The sequence below is a fragment of the Otolemur garnettii genome, unplaced genomic scaffold (genome assembly GCF_000181295.1).
Source record: "Otolemur garnettii isolate 467f Iridium unplaced genomic scaffold, OtoGar3 scaffold00158, whole genome shotgun sequence".
NCBI lineage: Eukaryota > Metazoa > Chordata > Mammalia > Primates > Galagidae > Otolemur > Otolemur garnettii.
In genome coordinates, this window is record NW_003852553.1 from 792,155 (window position 1) to 808,785 (window position 16,631).

At 40.2% G+C, this 16,631-nt stretch overlaps 1 protein-coding gene across 1 annotated transcript in view; it reads right to left on the reverse strand.

The window, feature by feature from the left end:
- SRPX (sushi repeat containing protein, X-linked) overlaps nucleotides 1-16,631 on the reverse strand; it is a 91,803-nt gene that overhangs the window by 971 nt on the left and 74,201 nt on the right. The window contains exons 6-9 of the mRNA XM_003799882.3: nucleotides 13,618-13,739; nucleotides 12,707-12,886; nucleotides 9,636-9,769; nucleotides 7,145-7,266 (exon numbers count right to left, since the gene is read on the reverse strand). Of these exons, the coding sequence (XP_003799930.1) occupies nucleotides 7,145-7,266; nucleotides 9,636-9,769; nucleotides 12,707-12,886; nucleotides 13,618-13,739 (558 nt within the window). The remainder of the gene's footprint in view (nucleotides 1-7,144; nucleotides 7,267-9,635; nucleotides 9,770-12,706; nucleotides 12,887-13,617; nucleotides 13,740-16,631) is intronic.

A 16,631-nucleotide genomic window follows, 5' to 3' on the forward strand; every position in this document is an offset into this window, starting at 1 on the left:
CATTCTTGAGATACTTGACTAAGAAGAATGTGTTTCAATTCCACCCAGATAAATATAAAAGATGTAAAGTCTTTATCTTTTTTTAATGGCTCAATAGTATTCCATGATATACATATACCACAATTTGTTGATCCATTCATGGGTAGATGGGTATTTGGGTTGCTTCCACAACTTGGCAGTTATGCAAACTAATACAACCTTTCTGAAGAGAAGTATGGAGAATCTGCAAAGAACTCAAAGTTGATATTCCATTTGAGCCTGCAATCCCATTATTAGGTGTCTACCCAGAAGAACAGAAATCATTTAACCACAAGGACATTTTCACAGGAACATTTATTGCAGCTCATGCTTTAGACTCTTGCTATTCAAAGTGTGGTCCTTGGACCACCAACCACACTTGTTAGAAATGGAGATTCTCCCACTCCAAACCTACCTAATTAGAATTTGTATTATCATCAAGGTCCCCAGATGACTGATACGCACATAAGAGGTTGAGAAGCACTGCTTTGGATTAAGGTCAAGAAGACTTCAGCCCTGCAAGGATGTCATGTTCCAGTAGTGGCTACATGGCATGTACAGGCTAACAGGTTTTTTTTTTTCATTAAATTGGAGTTAACCCAAGTTTGTTGATTCGTTTTGCAGAACCACGTACATGCTAAAACTAGGTCAGTGTTTATCAACAGGAGTGATTTTGTCCCCAACCCAGGGGGCATTGGCCCGATCTGGAGATATTTTTGGTTGTCACAATGTGGGGTAGAGATGTGACTGGTGTCTAGTGCATAGAGACCAGGGATGGTGCTAAACGTCCTGTAATGCACAGGAAAGCCTCCTCACCAAACCAAGAATTATCCCTTCCCATATGTCAACAGTGCCGAGGCTGAGAAACCCTGAGCTGAGTGAAGCTGATTGAAATAACTTTGCAAACATTATAGTTATGGGCTATTCAGCAGCCTACTCAGGACTGCAAGGATTGAGTTTGGTCTAATCACCAGGTATTCTGACTTGATTAATTATAATTTGACCTCAAATATTCCAAAAAGGAATTTGAAGTGGTTTCAAGTGTCTAAGGCTTTTTTTCTGCTCCAAATCACTATAATTGAAACTGTAAAAATATAATGTTTATATCAATCCAAGCATGTTTGGGGGAAAAGCCAGAGAAAGCAAACAAACAGATAAGCTGAGCCCAATGAACAAATGAGCCCACTCAGTCTCTCCTCCAGATTTTTTTTTCACTTTAGATATTTTGAGATTGTATATGAGGCCAAATATACACTAGCATCTGGGTTTAAAGGGAAATATTTTTCCCTTATACAATCAGATCAAGGTTAAATAAAACCATTACAAAAAACACAAATTGCACTTTTCTCTGTCTTTTAGAGACTATCAAGGCAAGAAGGGAATGATTAATATTTTATCCCAGTGGAAAGCTAAATTACTAATACATTTCTAGTGACTAGAAATGAAAGACAGAGGATATGACAATTGTTCCGCCAGGTTTCCTGCAGTGCTAATATGTGGGCTCAGGAGTAGATGACTTAGCAAAGTGCATTAATGAGGCTTTGAATATGTGAGCAGAGGATAGGCTATGAGACAGGGTGGGAAAGGAGAGCTAAACTGCTGTGGATCTTTAAGAAAGGGTATTGAATTTCTCTAGTTTTAACAGAGGGAGGTCCTAGAAAACAGAGAAGTAGAAAATATGGTGGCTGGAGCCTATGGGAAAGAGTGGCCAGTGAGTGTGGGAATAGATAGGCTGAGACCCCACGGACCCTTCAAAAGCCAGGGTACAGCCCGCAGGCAGGCTGCCCCTGTACTCTAAGGTGACCAGACGTCCAGCTTTTGGTGGGACAGTCCCGATTTTTAACAATTTGTCCCATGTCCCATGGTGTTTTAAAGAAGTCCCGATTTTTGGAAAGAATGCATAACAAGCTAGGGAATGGTCAGAGAACAGGAAGGGAATATACAGTTTTTGGCTGCCATGTGGCTATTTCACCAGGATATGAGTTTTATATTATTTTTGTCAATTTTATAATGTTAAATTTTAATAATAACAAATAATTGTTGAGAACTGATTATCGAGAACTGTTTATCAAAGTTCGCATTGTTGATCACTTGTTGGAATTCGACCACCATTGTTTGGACTTAATGAACAATGGCATTTTTTGGCATTGGCAACGACGAAAACATTTTGTAACTGTCTCTCAGACATACACATCATACTGCATGCTAGTGCTAGTTAAGCAAGTAATGTTAACAAATCAGCTATTCAGATAATTTAGGTAAGTAATTTATTTATTTCATGAATTTAGCAGACAGTACTTGTATTATTTATATTTTATAGTGGCGGCAAAAAGTCTAGCACCAGCCTTGAAAGTGACACTGACAACTTATGAAGTATCATTATTAAAAATATATATTGATAAGGAAAAGATTAAACCTTGGGCATCAGCAAAAATCACAATAGAGAACAAATGGTTAGAAATGTTTCATCATTTTGAAACAAACCATGTTCCATATAATAATGCACTAAAAATTGTGGGATATGTGCTGTCCTTACCAGGAACTAATGCTGCGACTGAACATGTTTTTTTCTATGGTAAATAATGTGTGGACATCAGAAAAACACAATTAAGTGTTGAGACTTTGAAAGCCATTTTATGTGTGAAATATAATTTAACAAATTCTTGTGAAAAATTTCATGATCTTTTAAACAATGACAGCAATCTACTAAAAAAAATTCACTCAAATGAGAAATATGCCAAAGAATAAAATAATACTATACATAATTTTTGAATGTATTATATTTATAAATTGTACTTATGTTGAAATTAAAAAATATATTACAATACTATTTTTGCATTCTATGAAAATTTTTGTTGCTCCATATAGACCAAATTTTTAATTAAGAACCCCACCCCACCACCCCACCCCTGGTCAATGGTGTCCCACTTTACCAATGTTAAAATCTGGTCACCTTACTGTACTCCTAATTGAGAAGAAAGGAGTCTGAAGGAGCCCACTCAAGGGAATGTCTGCATAACTATCCCTGCATAGGGAAATCAGTGGCGCAGGCAGCTGAGACCATCAACTAGTAGCTTAGGCTAGAGAAGCTGAGATGTCTGTCTGAGGAGATGGGACTTGCTCTTCCCACTCTCTCTTATTACACTGTTATCTGGCCTCTTCAGATGTTCTATTCCCCTATGTCCCTATTTACCCTTTACCTAACCTTCCTGGGGGCTGTAATCTCCCCACACTCCTTTTTAACCTTGACTGCTAACTACTGACTGCTGTGCATCCTTGCACGTGTACTCTGCTAGGTACCCAATAAATGACTGCGGGAAATAGGACAGGGCCTGCATTGTTCTCATGCTGCCCCCCATAGGCATGTGGAACAGTGTATGCCCTTACAGGCTTCCAGTTTTATGTACTAAGTTTAGGGTAGGTTTAGGGTAGGCTGGCCACTGTCTCAAGTTGGGGTTCACTAGATACCAAACAAATGAGAAGCAAAAATATTTGGTTTTATAGTGGTTATGAGTCTAGGTGGGGCACACACACACTCCATGATGTCACCATCTGCTACCACACACACTGCAGTGTGCGAGCCTTCGACCTTGATTGACACAAAAGACAAAGAGAGAAAACTTCTGTGGAAGGAGCTGAGTGGTTGGATCAATAAGCTAGCAACAGCTGCAGGAATGCATCCCACTGGGGCTGAGAGACCACAGAAATCCTGGGAATGGGTGATGGGACATCCCACAGAAGGTGGAATGTGGGTGGTGCTGGCAGGACATCTGAGTTACACAAAGATCTGTCATCAGATTGGAAACAGTTCTTTTTAGAGACTTTTTCAGGGAACTCTAGACTCCAGTTTGGTAGAAATTGTATATAAAATCAGCACACTGTACCCCATGACTGCATTAATGTACACAGCTATTATTTAACAACAACAAAAAAGAATAATGTGACTGTAACAATTATGGCTTTCTTTTTGTCTTTGTCATCCTTGAGATTGCTGGTAAACTGGAGAGTGCAAATTAGCCCATACATCCAGATTTAAAAGAAATTGTAGGCAAGAAAGAAGGCAAGTGGCGACCTTGCAACTCCAAAAACCCAGTTTCCCCTTTCTTCTGACTCCCTTCAATGCTTGAATACACATTATGGCCTCAGTGCTGCTTGAAAATAGTGTTCTAACTGGCAGGAGCATGTTTAGATTGGGCATCCTGCTTTTTCTTCTTGTCTTTCCTGATCCCCATTCTTTTTTTTAAATGTCTCTTTTATTTATTTTTTATTAGATAACTGTGTACATTACTGCATTTATGGGGTACAATGTGCTAATTTTATATACAATTTGGAATGTGAACCTGCTTCACATTCTTTGCAAAATCATCTCTTTTCCTCTGGGCTAGAATCTGAGGTGGAATTCAAAGGGGAAAAGAACACAACATCCATCTGCCAAGTTCTTTTTTCCTCACTGATATTTCCAATAACAGGGGCATCCTGACCTGACACCAAATCCATTAGGGACTACATCAGAGGGGTCTTCTCTGTGTGATATTTACCTGGACTGCACAATAAAGATTGACCCTCTTCTTAAAGGCTACTGGGCAAAACATATGTTTCAACACTGCAGAGCCTTTGGTAAAACACGGGGTCAGTAGTTCTCACAGTGTGAGCACCTGGGTAATTGCTAGAAGTTTAAATTCTTGGGCTACCCTAGGCCTCCTGAAGCAGAAACTGTGGGAATAGAGCTCAGCAATAAAATTTTAGCAAGCCCTTCAGGGGCTTCTGATGCATACTAAAGTGCAAGAACCACTCCACAATTCAGTTAAGGAACTTATTTGTTACTTAAATCATCTTCACCCTCCAAAGGTCTATAAGAATGATTTTCAACTGGTGTGCAGGGGCACACTTGTGTGCTGTGAAAATTTTTAAAGATCACTCATTAAATTATTTTTGAAAGAAGTTTCAAGGACATTAAGTATATTCCTTTTTTATTATCTGTTTTGATTAATATAATTTAAGTATGCTGCAAAAGTTTAACTATAGGTTCAAGTATGCTGTCAGACAAAAAGACCAACAAACACTGGTCTATAATAACCACAACATATTCAACTTGAATGATGGAAATTTCTTTCTTTTTTTTTAATTTTTTTTGAGACAGAGCCTCAAGCTGTCACCCTGGGCAGAGTGCTGTGGCATCACAGCTCATAACAACCTCCAACTCCTGGGCTCAAGTGAGTCTCCTGCCTCTGCCTCCCAAGTAGCTGGGACTACAGGCCCCTGCCACAATGCCTGGCTATTTTTTGGTTGCAGCCATCATTGTTGTTTGACGGGCCCAGGCTGGATTCGAACCCACCAGCTCAGGTGTACGTGGCTGGCGCCTTAGCCGCTTGAGCCACAGGCGCCAAGCCAGAAATTTATTTCTTAAATCATCTTTTTTCTTTCTCAAGTAGTTTAAACAGTTAAAAATCGTATCAAGATCTTATGAAGAATATATTGAATATAAATCTATAGAATATTTAGCAAGTGCTACAACAGGTTTTTAAAAAAATCATTGACATGGGGTATGAGCAGATAATTCTAAATAAACAACAACTGCATAAAACCTACTTTGAAAATGTCCATTATAAATTTGTAGATATCAACACAATCCTGTCTTCAGCTCTGCATGCTTCAAATTGAAATATTAGTACACTAATTGTAAATATATTCCTAAAGGCTACTCTTACTCCTGAAAATCATAAAGCTACTTCAATAAAATTTAGAGCTGTTTATTCTACTTACTTAGCACAAACACGGTGCCAAGCACTGTGCTGGATGCTGAGTAGCAAATATTGGAAAGGTCTGGTACTTATCTCAAAAGTGTTGTACTCTAGGGAGGTGCTCGATACAAATGCAGGAGGATAAAAAAATACAAAAGCATGTAAGTGTACCCAGCCTTCTCCCTCCATCGGCCAACTAAAGAGAATTCAAACTTCATTTAATTTTTTTTATCCCTATCCCTTTGAGTTTTTGACCTTGGTAGGGATGAGACAGACTCTTTCTGGGTAGAGAAAGGTACAATTCAAGCATCAGATGGGTCAAAGGCAACAAGAAAACAGGGAAATTATAGAAAGAAGCCATTATGTCAATCTATATAGCATTATTTGCTAAGGATTTGCTTCTATCCTGTAACCTCACAAGAAATTTCTGCAAATCTCTCTGAACACCCTATGTTAGGGGTCACCAAGTCCTATTTTATTTCCTTCTTCTTGGGAATACAGGACTGCATTTCCCAACCTCCCTTGAAGATCAATTGCAATCATGTGACTAGCTCTGACTAAGGACTGGGAGAGTGAACACTGTGTGTCAGTATGTGGGTTGTTTTTCATCTCATTCTTCTCCTTTTTCAAACACCTAGAAGCCTTGTGTTCTAGATGTTGATGTACAAGATGGCGTGGTCACCTGGGATCCTAACAGACAGAGAGTCACCTGGGACCCTGAAAAGAGAGATCTGTTCCCTGCTCTGCAGTGTGTGAGAAAAAAAACGGGGCAAGAAAGGAAAATTTAAAAAAGTTTTGCGTTAGCCTAATTATTCATTTCACCATGGTCAAGTGATTCAAGTAAAACTTTGGGTTATTCTCAAACTACCTTTTGGCTGTTGAACTCTGCTCCTTTATAATACTTCATGACTCAGAGTCCGAACACCATGGCTCTAGCTTTATAACTGTTACCAAAATAAAATATACTTGTTAAAATAGGAGTATGGACAAGTGCCCTGGAAACCTAGAGGAAAAAGAGGCCAAGACTGGAAAGAATAATTGTACGCCAGTCTTCCTAATAAGACAAAGGAGTGCTTAGATCCTTTTTCTCCAAATCCTCTTCCCCTGCCCAATCCATCTCTCACCAACCAAACACACATAAACACACACACACATGCGTGGGCACACAAAGCATAAACACTTGGTTGGATAGGTATAAAAGAAGACACTGGTAATTTTCCACTACATGATTTATTTGGACAAACAGTAATTAGCATGGATATAATGCTTCCACCATAAAAGCAATTAAACATTGAAAGTTGCCTGAACTCAATACTGAATAGAAAGAAATCAGGGAATCTTATCAGATAAAGGGCATGAGATTTCAGAACAGAACTTCCCCCTACCTGAGCTGCAGAGCTAGGGCTGGAGGCATAATCTTTGCTCCTATCCTGCCGATGAGAGTCGGGAACACACCCACCAGCTCCACCACGGTGATGTGTCGAATATCCAGGCCACACTGTGCTTGCTGGGAAAAAAAGAAAATCCAACAGTGGAGGTTTGAACATGGGTAAAGAAAGAGACATCCATGGCAAACTACACACTGCCAGCAGCAGCACTGATCTGTTTGTGGAAGTTTATTTGCCCACTCCAAACTGTCCCCCCAACAGTTGAGAAACTGGGGTTAAACTACGGGCTATAAAACCTACATACCTTCCTAGAGGAATCATTCAGAAATGGCTTGGCAATGGGATTTTGAAAAGCTAAGCAAAATGGCAGTCTATGTATTTCCAGACAGGGTGAGACCTTGAGTGAGTCAAATTTCCTAAGAAGTCTCCAAGGCCACCCGAGAAGTTTCTAACTTTATTGTTGCAAGAAGACAACATTTCCAGAGTCTCCCCTTCTCTGCCCTGTTTCCACTCTCCTCATCCCCCTGTCTTATGCCCCCACACCCAAACCCAGGGGAGACAAGAATAAAAGGTTCCATCTCTCTAAGCTGGCTTTTAGCAAGAACCTCAGAATGTGGCCCAGTGAACTGTATGCCAGGAGGGCTCATCAGGAATGGCAGTGACAATAAGGGAACAGAAAAGTCACATAAGACAAGATGCATCTGACTGGATCAAACAAGAAATTTTGAATGGGTGAATTATGAGAACACCAAGTATTTTTCAACCACAATTCTATTGAAATATCCCTAATAGGGGGTGAAGGAACTGGTACAGAAATTTAAAGAGGTAGAAGTGGACTTTTCTATTACTCAAACAGAAACACTTAAGTCAATCAAACCTTTCTTTGAAGGCTCTGGTTAAAATGCAAATGTAAGTATGTTGGCGGGGGAGGATGTCATACAAACATCTTGGTAGGAAACATCTTATCCAACAAGATGATCAGTAAGTTGGCAAGTACCTGAAGGAATGGGCTAAACTAGAGCCAGGACAAGCAAACTTTCTCTGTAAAGAGCCAGAGAGTAAGTATTTTAGGTTTTGCAAAGCTACATGGTCTCTGTCCTAATCACAGGACTCCACCAGTGCAGTGCAAAAGCAGCTATAGAAAATGCACAGAAGAATGAGTGTGGCTGAACCTGATAAAGGTTAAATTAAAGAAACCAGCCATAGGCCAAATTTGGCTGAAAGGCCATAGCTTGCTGACAGAGAGGAAATGTAAATTGTTTGACCTATTCATTTTTCCATGGAATAATAAGACAGGAAATGCATGATTGTAGATTATAGCCTGCAGTGCCAATTTCCCACAAAACAGAGGGGGCTAAGCTTCCATTTTATAAACAGCAAGCCCCTAGCTGGGATAAGGAGATGCAAGGGGAGGTCAGTTGTCAAGGACTGGTGATAAAGATGCAATAGATTTAGTTTCTCTCCAAGAAGCTCACAAAGACTTTATATGGATCTTCAGAGTTCATGGGCAGTCTTTCAAGTACATGAGAAGAGTAAAGAAAGACTTACTGTTATTTCTTGTATTGATGCTGACATGAGAAGTAAATGGTAGCCTTGAATAAGCCATGATTGTTCTAATCACTTAGTTCTATTCACTGTAACAAATGAATGAAATATTCTCAAAAACTCTGTGCAGTATGGTGTCCATGACACGGCATCCATACTGCCTCTACAGCTTGCAATCAAATTGGCCACTCTTATTGCAAACCAGCATCAGGACAAAATCAGCCAACTTCTAGTTTGATCTTTACAGTTTCTAGTCATCAGGCTACACAAGATGCTGGCTGCCTTGTTCGGTAGCTATGAAATTTACGTAACTGAGAAGAGCACATTTCCTAGAAAAGCACTCCTCAAACTTTAGAGTGCTTAGGAATCACCTGGGGATCTTGTGAAAATGTAGATTCTGAAACACCATGGGAGGGGGCTGAGAATTTGCATTTCTATCAAGCTCTGAGTGATGCTGATGCTGCTGGATCTCAGTGACACTTTGAGAATCACTATTCTAAAAAAATGGCTGTCACTCTGAGGGTCGCAGAAAATCCCTGGAGAAGGATGTGAGGCCTGAGCACTCTTAGACTCTCCTCACCCCCTGGGCTAGCTTTTTGGGCTGACAACTGATTGATCCACCTCTAGCCCAGGCATATTCTGGATGGGTTCAACAAAGACAATTGTTTTGTAGCTGGGCCTGGACAGCATTTCAATGAGTCTCATTAGTGAAGACAGACAAACCTTGTTATTTGGAATATGATTGGGTTAGCTCTGGGGAGTCAATGTTAATCAGGTTATGCCCCAGAATCAGACATGAATGGTGGCAGCCCCATTGTGCCAGTTCCTGAAATGCATAGTAAATAGATTAGACCCTGAACCTGGACTTTGCTTTTAGTGAAATGGCTTAGCCCCTTTTGAGGTCTCTTTCCCGTCTTGGTCTGGCCTGGCCTGGAGAACTCACCTGCAGCATTCCCAGCTGCAGCCGGTAGAGGAGATTTCGGGCTGTGGGTGTGGACACAATGAGGAGTCTCCTTTTCTCATAAAACTGATCCAGAAGTGCAGCTGCTGTTCTGACACCCACATTGACATTCATGGCTGCAATTAAAAATGGTCACTGGGTCAGAAACCTTCTACTTGTTCTAGATTGACACAGTCTGTGATGACACTCAGAAACTTATGTATAAGAAGTGGACCCTGAAATAAGGATTCAAATGTAAGTAGTTTATTTGGGAAGGTGGTCCAAAGAAGCTTTGGTAGAGAAGTGGGGACCTGTTTTAGTTTTCCCTTGCTACTGTAAGAAAGCTCCATAAACTTAGTGACTTAATGTAACATAAATTTCTTCTCTTCAGTCTTGTGTACATCAGAAGTCAAAAATGGGTTTCACTGAGCTAGAATCAAGGTTGGCAGGGCTAGGTTCCCTGCAGAGGTTCTAGGGGGTACTCTGTTTTCTTGTCTTTTTTCACATCTAGAGGCCTCCTTCATTCCTTGGCTAGTAGCCCCTTCCTTCATCTTCAAAACAGCAGTGTAGCATCTTCAAATCTCTGTTCTCTCTGATCTCTCCTTTCATCATCTCTTTCTCAGATTCTGACAGAAATTCCATCTCCCCTATACAGTAGTAGAAGCCATCTGATAATCCAGGATGCTCTCCCCATCTTAAAAAGCCCTTAACTTATTTATATCTGCAAAGTCTTTTTTGCCATGTAAGGTACTATATTTATTCACAGGTTTCTGGAGATTAGGATATGGACACTTTTGTGGGGCCATTATTCTGCTAACCTCAAGAAGTGAGACATGAAAGGAAAAAAAAAGCAATACAGAGTGGGTTGTCAAGCAATTTATTAGTATCTGTAATTCAATTCCCCTGGGGAACTCTGGGAGATGGTATACTATACAACATACCTCAGAGTCATCCCACCAGAGGGAATTGGAGTATACCTACCACCTGCTCCATCATTAGCTGATGGCTGCTTCTGGGACACTAAATCTCCATCACTTCCAGCCAGCTTTGTGCATAGGCTAATAATGCTTTCATAGCCAGGGAAAAAAGCACTCTCAGACAGACCCAGATAATTGCAATAAGTAGCCTTCTGAACATAGATGGGAATGTCAGAGGCATATTGGCCAAGCACCACAGTATCTGCTGAGGAAGGGCTTTAGGGAGCAGAAAGGTGGGATAACTGTCAGTGGGAAGGTTGGCTTTGGAATGGCTCAGAATCTCTGAAGTCTGCCTCCTTGATGTGGAAAGAATAGAAGAATAAGGAGCACAGTGGGCCATAGTGCAAGCAATGCAGCCATGAAGGACAGAGGACAAGGCGGTTTTAAACAAATAAGTGACAACCAATTCCAGCTGTTCAAGGTCAGTAAAGATGTTCAACAGATAAGTAAGAAAACAGGCCTGGCCCTGGAGAAAAAAATAATATGAGAATAACTAGGAAATTTCATATATGTTTTATAATCTTGGCATTCATGTTTCAAGCTTTAGATTTGTATTGAAGTGAGTTGTTCATTCACACATTCATTCATTCAGCCAACGCACACTGAGTGGCTGCTATGTGCCAAGCTCCCTCATAGGCACTGGGATGAGTGATACAGATTTCCTTCCAGACACAGGGGCTCAGAGTCTAGAACTGCCCTGGTCAATAGAAATTTAATGGAAACTACTAACTATGTAGGTTTACATTTTCTGGTAGCCTTGTTAAAAATGTACAAAGAAATAGATGAAAATGTCCTTATAATGTCTTATTTAACCAAAAACAGAGGGTTCCAAAAATGTATACACATTTTAAGACAGAAAAGAAACTGTATTCAATATATAATACTCAATATATACCAATAACAAAAGAGGAATACAAGTCACATTGAGCACCTCTTGTAATTGCAGAATTCTAATGTGACTTGAGTACTACAATTTTAATACAGTTTTTTCCTTTCTTAAAATGTGTATTACATCTTTTAAAATCTTTGTATATCTAAAACATTCCATTTCAATATGTAATCAATATGAAGAGTTGAGTTACTTTATATTCTTTTTTTACTAAGATTTTGAAATTGGTGTGTATTTTATACTTACAGTACATCTCAATTCAGACTAGCCTCATTCCAAGTGCTCAATAACAATAAATGGCTAGTGATTACCATCTTGGACCACACAGGCCTAGAAGCTTGTTAGATACTGCACCTCAGGCCTCAACACCAGTATAGTAGGCATGAAATCAGATGCAGAGTCAGGGACAGTTATGTTCTTTCTACTGTAATATCTGAAAATGAAGAACCTCAGGCATTTATCTAAGAGTGTATATGTCTCTCTCTCACCTAACTCTGAATGGCTGGGATTAAATGGAAAGGATATAAATGAAAAAGATACAAGAAAATGAGAAGAGAAAGCGAAGTAGGTAAATAAGAGATATGTCTGGAATTTTTTGGCTAGTCCAAATTTCATACTATCATCACTACCCAGCCCAATTTTTGTTCATAAGCAATAAGAGCTGCTATGTATTTAAGGCTTGGCCTGTACCAGACAGTGCTCTCTATTCAATGGATGACCCCATTTAGTCCTTACAACAACTCAAGAGGTAGGTGAGGTATTGTTTCCTTCATCTTACACAGAGGGAAAGATTCCAAATGCCCAAGATCTGTGTGACTTTCAAGCCAGAGCTTCATAGCAGGCATTATACTGTTTACACATGACAGTGTACTGGCTTAGTAAATAAGACCCTTACATTTGCAGAAAAGAGAACAAGGGTCATTAGAGCAGAATTTGCTGATTCACTGTCTCCAGCTGCGGACTCTGGGTGCCTCCCTTGAGATTCTTCCTTACAGAATGTGAAAGGAAAATCAGAAGACAGATACAAAGAAGGACAGGTAAGATGAGATGCAGCAGGGATCTAGGAACTCTGTTCACCCATCAAGATGAATAGCAATGGCAATGAATTTTCAAAGTACATAAAATGAAACCTTTCCTCCCATATTGGAATCAAGAATCAAGCAGTCTTCGGGTTCTGCTGCTGGCTAGAGAGAAGGCCACACACATACCTGCACAGGTGGGCTCCGTGCCAGACCAAGCTAGGTTGGATTGACATACTCGGGCAGGGCTACCCTGGAGTTCATAGCCACCAATGCAGGAGAACTCACAGGTGGCTCCATAATTATCACCATCACTGGAGCACTTCATGTAACCATTTTCCGGGGCATTGAGTTTGCCGCAGCGTCTCACTGTAAGGACACAAGCCCATAAGGGTTTTGGTGCTGAGCTCCCTTCCACAGAGTAACCCGGGAAGGTCAGGACTCAGAAGTACCAGCTTCATAACCAGGCTTATATATCGGCCTGTGAAATGAGTAAAGGGACATGGATGACTGCTGGTCAGTGGGCGAGCCTTGGAATGGTCACTGTGACCAATGAGATCACCAACATCAACCAGCTTAGGCCTTTGTGTTATAGATGAAAAAGTGGAGCCCAGAAGAGCAAAGGGTAAAGATGGTTAGTAATTATCTACCCAAACCACGAGGTATAAAGTAATCCTTAAAAACATTTTTTCAAGTTGACCAAAGGTTATGGAACACCAAGAATTTAGTCTTCTTGTGGCCCAAACTAGGGGCCTCCTAACCACCCTCATTATATAAGGACTTGCAGACTTTAATTGGTCACTCAAACTCAGGGATGGAAAAATTATGGAATAATATTCCACTGGGACAGCCAGCTGTGGGCTAGAATATGAGGCTAGTCTTGTAGAACTCTGTAAATAATCTTCCAGCACTGAACCCCATCCAGATTTGTACTGCAAAATTGAGGCATTAACATGGGCCATTTCTCCCAGCTTCATCAGAGGCTAATCCAAATTGGCAAGTCACCCTCCCACAGTGGGCATTCAGTTCTAGATTGAGGGCCTGCTTCCCTTTACTCTTTAAATATAGAGGGAAAAAAAGCCAATTAACAGTACTCTTACCTCTTACTTTAACTCGAAATTTGCAAGTCCCCTTGTTTTCAGCTCTGTCATAGACTGTGTACTGGATCTTGTGGTCTCCTTCTGGAAAATTTGAGCCTGGAGGGAGGCCTTTCAGAATAACACTTGGGGGAAGGAGAAACAGAAACATCAAACATGATCATTATGGATCTAACAAGCAGTTGTTGATCTCCTACGATTCATAGGATGTGGGGACACTGAGAGGCAGCTGTCAGGCCAGTTTGACTAGGACAAAGATTTCCTGGAGAATAGAATCTCCTGAGCTCTATTCTGTTTCAGAAGAGCAGTTTGAAGCACAAAATGGAAGCACTCAACTACTGAGAAGTTTAGACATTTTTTTTTTCTTGCTAGAAGGTAGAAGAGGGGTAGGGAGGAAGCTGAAAAGCTAGAGCCCAAGTCTTCCTCCAATCCCACCCTTGTTCCAAAGAGGAGCTGAATTGCTTCATTATTGGCAGTATAATATAATTTTCTTTTTTTTAAAATTTCTGATTAATATGAGGGTACATACAATTAGGTTACATAGTTTGCTTTTATAAGGTTAAAGTCTGAGTTTAGTTGTGTCTTTCACCCTGGAAGTATGCCATATACTAATTCAACGTACCCAGTGAGTGGGAATTTACTCAACCCCTTCCCCCTCCCCCTTACTGGAGTTTAATTGAAGGGAATTTTTTGTAAGAAAAATGATTTGAGAGTGTAATCCAAGTAGTCATTGGCAATTTGGATGCTAGAACTTTCTCTGCTTTTTCTATTTGGGCCAGTGGAGACCTTCTCTGAGCAAAAGGCAAGTTCTCAGAGATTCCTTGGTTATCCTAAAATATAATAATAACAATAATTGTTCACTGCACTTATATAAACCTTGCTTATGTCAGACACAGTTCTAGGTATTTTACATATATAAGTTTCTTTAATCCTCATAACAACCCTATGAGGTGGGCAGTATTATCTCCATTACACAGATTAGGAAACTGAGGCCCCTAAAGGTCAAGGAACTAGCCCCAAATCATACAGTTAGGGTGACTCTAGCATCTCTCTTCTTGGCTGTCTGATAAGAACAGTGATGGGTATACCATGATCAAATGTCAGGGTTGATTTGTTTGCATATAGATAATTCCTCTTCTCTCTACAGTTCTTAGGAATGGTAAGAATATTTGCTAGTAATACACACGTGGAATTATCATTGCCACCACCAAGGTAAGTCTTACATGTAGGAAAGCAAAGTGGCTGTTTACAATGTATGAAGTGAGAGGTCTTGGTAAAGAATCAGGAATAAAAATCTCACCATGTAGAGACCTGTCACATTTGGCTTTAGATGCTTTAAGGTCCTTTAAAAGCATGAGGTAAACTCAGATAAACCTAAAAGGAGTGATATGTCAAATTTGAGTGGCTGCAACCTCTCTGAGACTCCATTTCATCTCTGACATGGAAATAACAGTCAGAAGTCAATAAGGTTAACTCATAAGAAGCCTAAGAAGCACTTATGTCAGAGCTTGACATTCTAACTGTCATCCTTAGAAGGGGACTATATGAGTCACTTGGCTAGAACCTGGAGGAAGAGGTCACAGGAGAAATGCCAGGGAAGCAAGGATCCCAAGTGAGAGCTGAAAAGGATCCAAGACAGCTTTCTCTGAACTCCTCAGCCCACCAGAGCATGTTCCCCACAGGATTCTGCTCAACGCCCTGTGGGCTCTGGCCTGTAGAATTCTGGAAGTAGGAGGCTGCTCTGAATGGAGGGGCAGGGGCTATGGAGATGCTCTTTTAAAATGTCATATTTCTAATCATATTACACAAGTTGCCCACAAAATGCCAAAGTGAATATCCCCACAAAGCGTTTAGACAAATAGAGTCATCTAGTGATTTGATATTTTGTGTTTATTATACAGGAGTTCAAGAGCAATCATGGTTGGAAAAATCTAAAAGTCTACTACATGCTGGGGGCTGGGCCAGGCATTGTGCTAGACCTCCAAGAGTCAAAGACAAGTAAAACCCAACCCCTGCTTATGTCAACTGTTTAAACTTACTTTTTAATCCCAATTGTCTAAATTTGTTCCTAGCGGTTTGTGACATGTATGTGATAGCAAATACATTTTTTTCTTTTTTTTATAGCAAATACATTTTTTTAAAGGTCAAACTTTACATTGAAAAGTTACAAGGAAGAACATAACTAGTAATATTACTTAATCTTGATGATGTACTGGGAGAAGATTATGAGGATGTAGGAACAAAATGTCCTGCTATGAGCAAGAGACTCAACCTCCTCTTACTAAAAGAGGTTCTTTTATTATTAATAATTATGTAAGAATGCTTTGTCTTGTACAGCCTTGGTTGATAGAATACTAGAAAGTCTTTCCCCAATGTCTGGTTCACCAGAGGATAACTCAGAGGCAGCCTTTTGTCCACAGATGGGAACTCAGTGGGGAGGGCTAATAAGCCCATGAACTTTAAGGCACAGATGTGAATGTGCTGACATAAAGTAGTGGCCTCCAGGGAACACGCAGGCCAACTAAACAGCTGCGAGGGTACAAGCCCAAATTCCAGATTAGAACAGCATGTAGCTGAACCTCAGCAAAAGGAACCATCCATTTTCAAAAGCATTTCAGATGTACATCAAACTTTGAATGTAACTGGTCCTGGAGAATGGGGTTGAGGTAGGGAAGAAGGCAGAAGACACATTCTCATTCTCTCTCCTTCTCTCTCTCTCTTTTATACAAGCTTCTGTAAGTGTTTGATGTAGTCAGGTGTTTTAAAAATAACAATCAGAAGCTTTGAAAGAAACAAGTGCAGCCACAAAACAGAGGTGCAACCTCTATCCATAGAGAACTTAAACGTATTAGCAAGAAGAAGACGAGTGATCCCATCTCAGGATGGGCAAGGGACTTGAAGAGAAATTTCTCCAAAGAAGACCGGCGTACGGCCTACAGATATATGAAAAAATGCTCACCATCCTTAATCATCAGAGAAATGCAAATCAAAACTACTTTGAGATATCATCTAACTCC